The following is an 11957-nucleotide window of genomic DNA, read 5'->3' as shown; positions in this document are numbered from 1 at the left end:
ATTTCCCTGGATGGAACTCACCTAAACCAATACGAGTTATACCTGTACAAGGGGAATTCTGTGTACATAAATCATCAGATGCAGCTGATTCTACCATGGTAGGCTCTTCTCATTGCCACTATACTTGGAATTATATTAAGAATAATCAAACCTGGGCAGACGGTACTTCCTATCGAACTCGGAATACCTTGCCCTGTGCGCCTCCTTTTATTAATGCATGGAAAATGGTGTGGAACAAAACTGTGACAGCAAAAGGCAATCTAACATACTGTATTGTGAACTCTTTACCCCTTGTGATATTTCGCCTTATGCACTCCACGTACCAAAAACCTCAGACCCGATGGTTGTGGTGGATATGTGGAGAATGGGCATACAAGCAACTCCCTTCTAAATGGAGTGGGACTTGTTTCCTGGGATGGGTATTACCACCAATGTGGGTTATGCCCACTAGTTCAGTCAAACGTACACGAAGAAACGCTGATATTTCTCATATAGCAGGAGGAAGTACCCAGAGTTGGAGCGATACTGATGATTGGCCACCAGAGCGCATTATAGCCTATTATGATCCTGCCTCCTGGAATCCTGATGAGCTGATACAAGGGGCACGGGATCCTATTTATAATCTAAACAGAATAATTCGATTGCAAGCAGTAGTGGAACTTGTAACCAATGCAACGGCCCAGAGTTTGAGACTTATTGCACAACAGTTGGATGAAAGTAGAGCCGCCATTTTGCAGCTAAAAATGGGAATGGATTATGTACTTGCCAGGCAAGGAGGCCTATGTGGAGTCTTGAACTTGACAGGGAATGCCTGTTGCTTTAACATTTCTGATAATGGTGAGGCAATCCGTGTGTTGGCCACAAAGATGGAGAGTATAGCACATGTCCCAGTACAAACATGGGAAGGATGGGATATGGGATGGCTCACCAATTGGTTACCAAATGTTGCAGGACTCAAAGGGATACTATTGTCTTGCTTGTTTTTCTTGACGGTAGTAGTCATGGTTTTATGTATGGTGCCATGTATCTTTTCATGTTTTAGAAGTACAATTAGCAAGATGATTTTAAATGAAACTCTACCTCATATCATGGCCCTATACAGAGCCTTACCCCAGGAATATGATGAAGGTCAAGCTATCAAGGACACTTGGGATGAAGGTCCTTGAGCTTGAAAGGGGGGAATGAGGCATCTGATCAAAGATCTGTATTTTAAATAAGCTTAAAAATATATCTGTAGATTCTTGCTTCAGATGCTTGCTCCAGCCTTCGCAGAGGTTTAGCCTTGACAGATGTTTATTCTTCTGAACAGGGCCCCTCATTGATTTGTTGCAGTACTTCAAAGTTGTAAAAAGGAGCAAAAGCTGGGAACAAAGGTCATACAGATTACAGAATACAATCCAAGCTGCAAAAACATTAATTAGAGTTGGTAATTACTCAAACTCAGCCATATCTTCTCAAGGTTTATATCCTGAGAAGGTTAAAAGGCAAAGAGCTAATATCAACAACAGCTGGTGGGGGGTGTGTAAATTGAAGGGGTTTGCTTTAGAAACTGCTTTTCTATTAAGTTCTTTTCCTTTTAAAAATCTATGTGTGATATATGTACTGACTTTAATGTAACTATGCAAAATCTAGAAAGTAAGAGATGTTAGATTCTTATGTTAGATTCTTATTTCATTGATGGTGTGTGAGAAGGTGAACCCAAGACCTCTGTTTATATGACAAGATTTAAAACCATGAGCCATCTGTTTTAGCCATCTGTCCCTGTTGCCAAGGGCAGAAGAGCCAAGAGCAGAAGAGCAAAGGGCATAGGGGATCTGATAATTAAGATGCTTGTCAAGACAAATGTAAGATATATGATAGAAGGAAATATAGCTCTTTGTCTCCCATAAAAGGTAATAGGAAATGGGTGTATCTTTTATGATTGGTTCTAGCAAACAGCCAATAGGAATTTCAACCAGGCTGATTGGACAGAGGCAGCCAAAGGAGGAGTAAGGAGGCTGGGCTGAGGGAATATAAGTGCTGGCCACCAGGGCTGGGGTGGTGCAGAGCTTTTGGTAAATATACCACTGTGCCAATCATTTATTTGTCTGACAAATAAATTATTATTTTAATTTCTCTATTGCTGCGTTGAATATTTCATTCCAGCTAAGCGTTAACCACAAGCAGGGTGCTACAGTACAGATCACCCCCAATTGGCCCTGTGCCTCAGATTTTGTATGGAGCTGCTGCGCATGCCTACTTCACCTGGAGTTGCCTTTGAAGAATGTTTGGAGACTACATCAGGTGTAGAGTCCTGCTGCCAGGCTCGTTTGCAAGCCCCAAATGCTGGTTATTACATGTAAGGGTCTATTCAGTTTGGGAAGTATGGAACACATAGGTACTTCCATACAATTCTCCCTGCCCACTAAGATCATCTGGAGCAGTTCTGATTCACAGCTGAGCTGAAGTTGGTGAGAATGTGGGAAAGGGAAGGTGACATGTGTTGTGGAGCATAGACTCCCTCTCTCTGGAGCTGCTTTGCTCCCTCTCTTTCAACTCCAAGAAGGCTTTTGAAATTGTATTTTTTTAAAAGTAAAACTTACTTCTTTCCATCCACTTTCTCCACAAAATGCATCATTTTGTATGGCTCTATGCTGTCCTCTCTTACTTGCATTTTTTCCAAACTAAAATGCCCCAAATGTAATTTTTGCACATTTGAGAGTTGCTCCAAACTCTTGTTCATTTTAGTTGCCCTTTTCTACAACTTTTCCAGCTCTACAGTACCTTTTTTTTGCGATAAGGTGACCATTGCAGTACACTGTACACAGTATAGCCATGGATGTATATAATAGTATTAAGATATTGACAGTATTATTTTCAATCCCTTACCTAATGATCTTTAATCTGGTATTTGTCTTTGTTACAGCTGCTGCATAATGGGTTGACATCATCATCAAGCTATCCTCCACAATCTCAAGGTACATTTTCTGGTGACTCATTGCCAGTTCATCTCCATTGGTATATATGTGAAATTAGGATTGTTTTCCCCAATGTGCCTCACTTTGTACTTGCTTAAATTGAATTGTATTTGCCATTTCCCCATTTGCCTAATCTGGAGAGATCCTTTACAAGCTCCTCGCAATCCCTTTTTGTTTTAACATCCTTGAACAATTTGGTATCATTAGCAAGCTTGGCTCCCTCGCTGGTCACCCTTAACTGCAGTAAATATAATCCTGTAGTTTATGTAAAATGGCTTCCATTGCACATCTGCCAACACCTGTGCAATCTAGTCACTGTCCTTTCTATTTAAGCTAATTTAGCCTCTGTGAATTAACTGTGCACTGTCTCCTTAAGTATAACCCAGTTTCCAGTGGCCAATACCACATCTGGCAGCAAATATCATAAATTTCATTATTTCATAAATTATGAATTGTTTAAAAAGTATCCCTTCCTCCACCTTCTTCAAGCTATTGCATGGGCAAGCCTGAGTTTCAGCATTATGGGAGAGGGAGAAAAAAATAGCTTTACAGTGGTACATCGGTTAAAGAACAGCCCTGTTTACAAACTATTTGGCATACAAACTCCATAAAACCGGAAGTAGTGTTCCGGTTAGCAAACTTTACCTCGGTCTAAGAACGGAAGCCGAACGGTGGAAGGGCACTGGCGGCGGGAGGCCTCGTTAGGGAAAGCGTGCCTCGGTTTAAGAATAGCTTTGGTTTAAGAACAGACTTCCCAAACAGTTTTAAGTTCGTAAACCGAGGTACCACTGTACCTCCTTTTTTTTTTTTTAACATCTTACATGATTTTGTAAACTTCTGTCATGCCTACCTTGGATCATCTTTTCCTCTAAAATAAAAAGTATTAGTTGGTGTACCATTTGAGACTTGGATATGTTTTTCCTGAACCTTATTCCTTCTTTATGATGGATTAGGGTTGACTGATATTCCAGACATTGCCCTGTTATAGATTTATTTTCAATCCCTTTCCTAATTCTAGCATGGAATCTGCCTTACTGTTTTTAACCCCAGCCACACATAAAGTTTCTGTTTTCATTGAGCTGTCAATCATGACTGCAAGATCTCTTTCCTGGCCAGTGCCAGTCAGACACCATCAATGAATACACGAGGCTACAATTTTGTCCCAATGTGCATCATATCTGAATAGTTTTTGTAAGGATATAATTAAATTCAAATAATCTAAATAATAATAAAAGGACAATGCATAAAAGAACAGTGCCAACGATATATGCAGGACCACCCCCATGCAACATATTTAAAAATAGGTTCCATTTGGGCATATTGACTTTTTAAAATACATTATAATTCTAGAGATAATACATTTAAATGTGTTTACCGGATATAATAAATTAATTTTCATATATAATTTATCCAGCTGTAAAATATGAAATCAAATCATTTCTACACATAGTATATGCACCTTTGGTGAATTAAGGAGCATAACTTGTGTTGAACAAAACGAGTTCTTGATGGACACCTTCAGCATACTTTAGTACAAGATTGTCCCATGGTGCAGTTCTAATGCAGAAAGCCCTGAGTCCACTACATCAGAGCATTACTGAAAGTTACCAAAGGCAAGGAGGAAAACTTAAAAAGTAGGGGGTGGGGTGCAAAGCACTCACTCTATATAGAATAATGACTATACAAGCTGGTTATTAATAAACCAAGGATAGAGCTTTGTAAAAGTAGTTCATAGATTATAATGCCAGAGCAGATTGTTGCTCATTCGCAGTAGCCTAAAACCTGTGACATCATCTAAGCGACATTGAGCATCGCTGTTTGCAGTGTCTGGAGCACAGCAGTGATCTAGACGCTAGGTGTTGCTGTTGTCCACGACTGGAAAGGAAGAACCAGCCACTCTGGCAAAGGGAATCTTTTAATGGCTCAGAAGTCAAGCTGAAAGAAGAGCGAAACGATTGTATTTTCGTAGAATTTGAGTGCAGAATTTGCGTGCTGTTCTGATGGATAGCTAGAGACAGAAATAGCAAGAGAATAGTGCTAGCAGAAGAAGGAAATTATTATACTGCAAACCTCTGTTTTTCTGTTGCTACAAAAAACCAGGCAATCTAATATGTCGGGCTTATGGCTGCCATTCGGTTTTCTGTGCATTGCCATAGTGTGCGTCTCTCTAGCCAGAGAAGCTTGCTGCTGGATCCCAGAGGATTTGGAGCCCTGTATTGCCAGTGAGTCTATTGCAGAAGAGGATGCCAGAAACCTAACAGCTGACAAACTGCCTATTGTGTTGTTAAATGCAAGAAAACATCTGGATTTGCAGCTTAGTGCATGATAGTGGACAACAGAGGAGCTGCGTGGTCAGACAGTAAGTTAAGTACTAAAATTTGAGCTTCGGATTGAAAATCTTCTTGCATTGTATTATCTGGACATAGAAATCCTCAGTATTGACGATAAAGTCACACAGTTTCCCTCTAAAAGAGATATTGCTTCTCAGAACTGAATTGGTAATAGTGAGTGCCCCATTTGCAAATTGTTAAAAAGTATAAACAAATGAGAAGGTAGAGCACTGTGGTGGACAGAATAATATGCTATTTTTAGCTTTTGAAAAGTTGTTAGAGAAAGACAGATACCATTTGAAGTTTCCAGTAAATAGTAAGAGATGTCAGGTCTTCTCAAAGGTCTGGCACATTATTGCACTGCATTCCAGTGAGAACACTCCTGGGTTTGACTGGAATATCTTCAGTTTACTTGGGAACTTCTGATCAACGCAGCAGATATGGACAAAGAACATGGAAGTGATTGGGAGAGCAACAATGCAATGAGATTTGTTAATCAATATTTCTAGTAGACTAGACTTCTGCAGATGTAAAGGTGGAAGGTGCTCTGGATTTTGAAGAATGAAAACAATTCATACTGGACGCAGATCACACAATGGGAATTATCCACAAAGGTATTTGGTGGTGTGCCTAAAGATGGACAAGGTGAAGGAAAATGCTCAATGTGATCAATATCTCAATTCTAATAAATGTGTGGAGTTAGTCTTTGTTGGGAGCTTTGTAGGTCTGATAATATAGAGATACTGTGGAGAATGGCAAGATGAGGTGCCACATCCTTCAAGTTTGGCTTAGTAAGACATTCCATTTCAGCAATTTCACACTGGAGCCATCCCTCAAAATTATTTTGTTGAAAAATGGAAACTTTAAGATGAGCAGCAGAATGTCCTAGGAAAGTGTTCTCACATTGGTTTATGAAAGTTGCTATTCATATATTAGCTGAATACCAGAACATGACTACCAGTCTGGAACTTGAAGATACAGTATACACTTTCAGATAAAGGCACTGGGCAAAAGATTTCCAATGGGGGCTTGTGTCCCTTTCAAAACATGGAATCCAACATCTATTGCAATCTCATGACCTGCACCATAATGAGGATTTAAGTTGCCATCTTCCGCACGAGGGACAGCATTCTGATTTTTCATCTGGGTTCTTACCAGGGAATGGTCCACATGGACATATTCATATTCATAGTTCTATCATATTGTCTTCACATCTCTGTAAAAAACTGCAATCTGCTCTCAGCCTTAGATCCAATTCCTGCTCTGCCATGAAGTTCATATTTTGTTCATGCGGTTGTTGGTGTCATTGATCAAGGAATTCTAGCAATGTGCTCTCAAAGTGAGGTAATGCGTATGAGCTAGTTACAGAGAGCAGGTGACCATGAAGAAGAAAATAATAGAAAAGAGCCTCATGGAATTGCAAGCCTAGAAGAACTGGTGTTTAGATAAAGTGGTGCTGATAACTGCTCTTTTCCTTAGCAGTCTTTCTTCCTTGACTTGAGAAAAGTAGGTGCCAATGTTGCAGTCATTCAGCACCAGGTCAAAACTTATTGATTTGCCCAGCGAGGCTTCGGAAGAAATAACAGACCTAAAACTACCTGGAACTACTGGAATGTCTGTCTGAACCACTCAGCTGCCTGCCAGAGCTAAGCTGTGCAAAAGAGCTCTTCCTCTGGCAAATGTGAAATGGGAACTTCAAAACTGCCCCACATGGAAACCAGCTAGTCCAGCTCTGCCAACAGTGGGATGATTGAGAAGGTTAAAACCTCACTTCATAAGAGGTGGCAAAAGCACAGCCTTCTTAAATAAGCCTCTAACTGGTAACATTGCCTAAAGCAGCATGGCCAGCTGCATTCTACATCTCTCTCCCTTTAAAGGCAAGAATTCTGTTCACTCTGTGCAATGAAGGGAGAAATACAAATATAATGAAATAAGGTAAATAAGCACTATAGCTGTGCTCTGTTCTGGCAACCACAATGCAGAAATATGTCATTATCCTGAATTGCCATATAGCATTCCTAAATAACTATTGGAAATCCTAATAGAAAGTGGCATGGAATATCAGAATATCAGTTCTTCACTCAAGGAAGCTCCAGAACTGCTGGGAAGAAAAATAATAAATGTGTGTCATAGGTCATAGGACCACAGGAAGTTGCCTATAACTGAATTAGACCCAACAATCTGTCTAGCTCACTGGCAGTGGTTCTCTAGGGTTCTAGACAGGGGCTGTTCCCAGCCCTTCCTGGAGATGCTGCAGATTGAATCTGGCACCTTCTGCATGCAGAGCAGGTGCTCTGTGACTGAGCTACTCTAGGCCCTCCCAAATACAGGACAGTATTGTTATGCACATGCTGATCTCCAAGCAGTGAAAGATGCTACTGGTGCCAACGTGCGTCATATGTTGGTATAAAAGGGGGAAACATTCAATGATGAGGCAAGTGTATTTAACCAGCCATATTCACCAGCAAATGAAAATATACATTTTGAATATATTAAATACATTTTCAAGAAAAACATCTTGTTTATCATTCATTTGAACTTGATTTTCATTTTACTAAATAAATTGGTGACATGAAGCATTCTCCAAAACTACACACAATATAAACATCTACTGTACTTTCCTATCTAGTCGCATGATGTCGCTCTCTGCTTAAGTAACTTGATGCGAATAAAAGGGGAACAAAAGGCTCTCCCACTGCTTTGTCATCACCAGAGATCATTCCCGTTCCTATAATTGGAGGAAGAAAAGGTATATCAGCAGTCTGGATTTAGATTCTTTTAATGTTTTCCCCAGATATATTTCATAAAAGAGGGGAGTTATATGAAATATTTCTGAGATGGTTGCTCCATGGGGAGACTCTTCTTCAGTGGGGAGAAGGCAGCTGCTGCAGCTGATTGTGCTTCACACAGCCTGGATGGTGGGGAGCGGCCAGCTCCATTATTCCGTGCCTGAGGAATCCCAGCATGGCACCTTCGTGGGCCGCATCGCCCAGGATCTGGGGCTGGAGGTGGAGGAGCTTATGCCTCGGATGTTCCGGATGGAGTCTGAAGATCATGGGGACTCTTTTGAGGTAAATGTCCAGAATGGGATTTTGTTTGTTAATTCCCGGATAGACAGGGAGGTGCTGTGTAACAAGAGCCCTTTGTGCCCTGTTCACCTGGAGGTGATTGTGGACAAGCCTCTGAGGGTCTTCCATGTAGAGGTGGAAATCAAGGACATAAATGACAATTCTCCTGTTTTCTTGGAAAGTAAACAGTCCCTCAGTGTTGCAGAATCAATGCTGCCTGGTACACGTTTTCCTCTGAAGGGAGCATCAGATGCGGATGTTGGTGTTAATGCTCAGCTGAAGTACAAGCTTAATTCCACAGAATATTTTGCTGTTGAAGAAAAAATAAATGACCAGCAGAGTGTATCATTGGCACTTGTTTTAAATAAACCTCTGGACAGAGAGAAAATCCCTGTGCATCGTTTAGTGCTAACAGCTACTGATGGGGGTCAGCCAGAACTCACAGGCACAGTCCACCTTGAGATCACTGTGATGGATGCAAATGACAATGCACCTGTATTTAATCAATCTGTTTATAAGGTGAAATTGTTAGAAAATGTGGCAGATGGAACGTTGGTTATTCATCTCAATGCAACAGACTTAGATGAAGGAACTAATAAGGAAATCACCTACTCCTTCAGTAATAATGTTCCTTCCAATATATTTAGTATACAGTCGGATACAGGTGAAATCAGGGTAAAAGGGAAAGTGGATTTTGAAGATATTAATATGTATAATGTTGAGATTGAGGCAAAAGATAGAGGTAGCCCACCTTTGTCTGGGCACTGCACTATCCTTATTGAAATTTTAGATGTAAATGACAATGCTCCTGAGATGTCATTGAAGTCCATGCTGGTGCCTTTGCCTGAAGACTCCTCACCAGGGGCAGTGGTAGCCCTGATCAGCGTCTCAGACAAGGATTCCGGATCCAATGGGCAAGTGAGCTGCTCTCTGTGGCCCACTGGGCTTCCATTCAAGCTGGTGCCCACCTTCAAAAATTACTACTCACTAGTGCTAGCTGAACTTGTGGATCGAGAGCAGGTGGCTGAGTATGGACTGGTGGTTGTGGCCCAGGATCAAGGAGCCCCATCACTATCAGCAAGTAGCAGTCTAGTGGTGCCCATTAGTGATGTGAATGACAATGCACCTGCTTTTGCTCAGCCATTCTATACGGTCTTTGTGAAGGAGAATAATCCACCTGGTGCCCATATCTTTACAATGTCTGCCTCAGATCCAGACATGGCTCAGAATGCCCTAGTCAGCTATTGGCTTGATGAGAAGCTCTGGTCGCTGTCAAGCTACATCTCGGTGCACTCAGAAAGTGGCAAGATCTATGCACTGCAGTCCTTAGACTATGAAGAGATGAAGTTGCTGGAATTCCAGGTGAGGGCCAAGGATGCTGGGCTGCCCTCGTTGTGCAGCAATGTGACAGTGCAGGTGTTTGTGGTGGATGACAATGACAATGACCCAACAGTATCTGGACAAGGGGAGGCCCCTGTCAAGCTGGTGGTCCCTGTCATGGCTGGCCACTTAGTAAGCAAGATCCATGCCCTGGATGCTGACTCAGGCTATAATGCATGGCTACGCTACGAGTTGCATGAATTGACCAGTGGCCCCTGGCAAGTGGGACTGTACAGTGGTGAGATAAGTACCAGACGTGCCCTGAATGAGGCAGAGGGCAGCAGCAGCCATAGTTTGCTGGTGTTGGTGAAGGACCATGGAAAGCCACCGCGATCAGTAACAACTACATTGAGTGTGTCTCTGGTGGCAAACACCCAGATGTTCCACGATGATGTCCATCTTCCCAGGATGGGAGGTGGTTCAGGACCCCTGGTGGACAATGTCAACATCTACCTAATCATTGCCATCTGCTCAGTGTCCAGCTTGTTCCTGCTTGCAGTCATCTTATATGTGGCTCAGAGATTCCAGAGGCAAGCAGAGGAGACAATGGTGTATGGGCCCGGCACAGCCACGCTGGTGTGTGCAAGTGAAGTGGGCAGTTGGTCTTACTCAAATCGCCATAGCCACATTTTGGCAGGAGTGAGTGGAGAGGCTGGAGCCAAAAGTGATCTCATGGTTTTCAGCCCCAACATTCCTGTCTTTGCAGAGAATGGAGATGTAGGGATTATGACGGAGGTGGTCCCTAATTCATCTGGGCAGGTGAGTCTCTACTATTCATTTCAGTTTGTCATGTGATGTACCTGTCTTGGGAGTATGTTTCCAATACTCACTTGGATATAATAGCATGATTTCAATGTTTAAAAATGACCTGTTTGTTCGTTTTCTTGGTGGTAGAAGAGTAATATAGCTTTGGTTATAGATTAGCCACCTGGGTCAGGGAATTCCAGCACAAAACACAACTTGATGGAATAATTTCTGCTCATTATAAAACATGTTACTTGAATATATAGTCATGCAGAATATTTTGAGCTCTGACCAGGAAATCAAAGAATACGCTGAGCTTTGCAGAATGCCTTGAGCTTTGATCAGGAAAAGAGATTTAAAGATATTGGGCAGCATTGCTGTTTGAAATAATATTGTAGTAATTATGTTTTTGCAATAGCGTCCGGAACCCAGTTAGCCTACTTCATCTCAGTTGTTAATGAAATATTTTAAATGTATAAAAACTCTATATTAGATACATAAGAGCACACATTATTAAAACCCCAACTCCACGTTTTCCATTCTTAAACCTATTTTCTCATCCACATGGACTCTCTTGCCTCTGAGAAATGTGATCTTCCCTCACAAGCCAAACCTCCTGCCAAATCATGCAAGAAGGCAATAGCAACATTCTCATTAAACACATAAACTCTCCATGTTTGCAAGAGATGTACCTCACACCATCTAACACAAGATGAACACCCAGTTCTATGGAAGATACGTAGGAAGTACCATAAGCAAACTTATTTGCAATAGCATGTTGTGCAAGCAGGCAGGCAAGCAAAGGGCATCCAGGACTCTCCCAAGATGCAACACTGCAGCTTGCCTACAGACACCCACACACAGTGTTTAGGAATGGAGAAAACATTTGTCACAATGCACACAAGACTCAAGGAAGCACCAGTAAAAAAAGAGATGAACACCGGAGCTGTAAACTCAGTCCCTAAGAGAAATGCAGTAGAATATCTTAGGACATAAAACTAACATTGTATAAGTGAAAACAGGAGACTACATGGGTCGTCCTCTCCAGGTGATAGAGACGTGTAGTGTCATAAATAGGTACAATGAAAGATGCTGGGCTCTAGATCATAATATTCCAGATAAACCAGCTATGCCACTATTGGGACTGAAGGACCTACCACCCCTAAACTTGATTTTAAAAATCTTACTGAGATTAGAACTGACTTACAAATTCTCAAATGATTTCTTGACTTGGTTGTGGATCTAAGATGTTTCCTGGGATGACTCAAAGTCAAACTAGTTTCAAACACAGGATTGTGTTCACGCACAGCAGTGGTTGCCCCTCGCCATCACATGGAAGACGAAGAAGGAACTTCAGCCTATGGAGCAGCAAAGCATAAATGAGAAGGCTGAAGGACCTTTACATGGTTGCAGTAGAAAAGCAAAGCTCTTCTGGCAATGGATATGTGTGGATCTGCAAAACCAGAACAAAGCTATAT

At 41.6% G+C, this 11957-nt stretch overlaps 1 protein-coding gene across 1 annotated transcript; it reads left to right on the top strand.

Annotated features, from left to right (window-relative positions):
• Window positions 1-8124: 8124 nt before the first annotated feature.
• On the top strand, window positions 8125-10530 carry LOC310682085 (protocadherin alpha-13-like; the record flags this gene model as incomplete). The annotated part of the gene is made up of 1 exon (XM_083450327.1): window positions 8125-10530. The coding sequence occupies one exon, from the start codon at window positions 8125-8127 to the stop codon at window positions 10528-10530; it is 2406 nt and encodes an 801-aa protein (XP_083306453.1).
• Window positions 10531-11957: the final 1427 nt, after the last annotated feature.

Source organism: Podarcis tiliguerta (genome assembly GCF_965153285.1).
Source record: "Podarcis tiliguerta genome assembly, chromosome: 7".
NCBI classification, from domain to species: domain Eukaryota; kingdom Metazoa; phylum Chordata; class Lepidosauria; order Squamata; family Lacertidae; genus Podarcis; species Podarcis tiliguerta.
The sequence above is the reverse complement of the archived record's forward strand: the minus strand, read 5'-3'. Positions and strand labels throughout refer to the sequence as shown.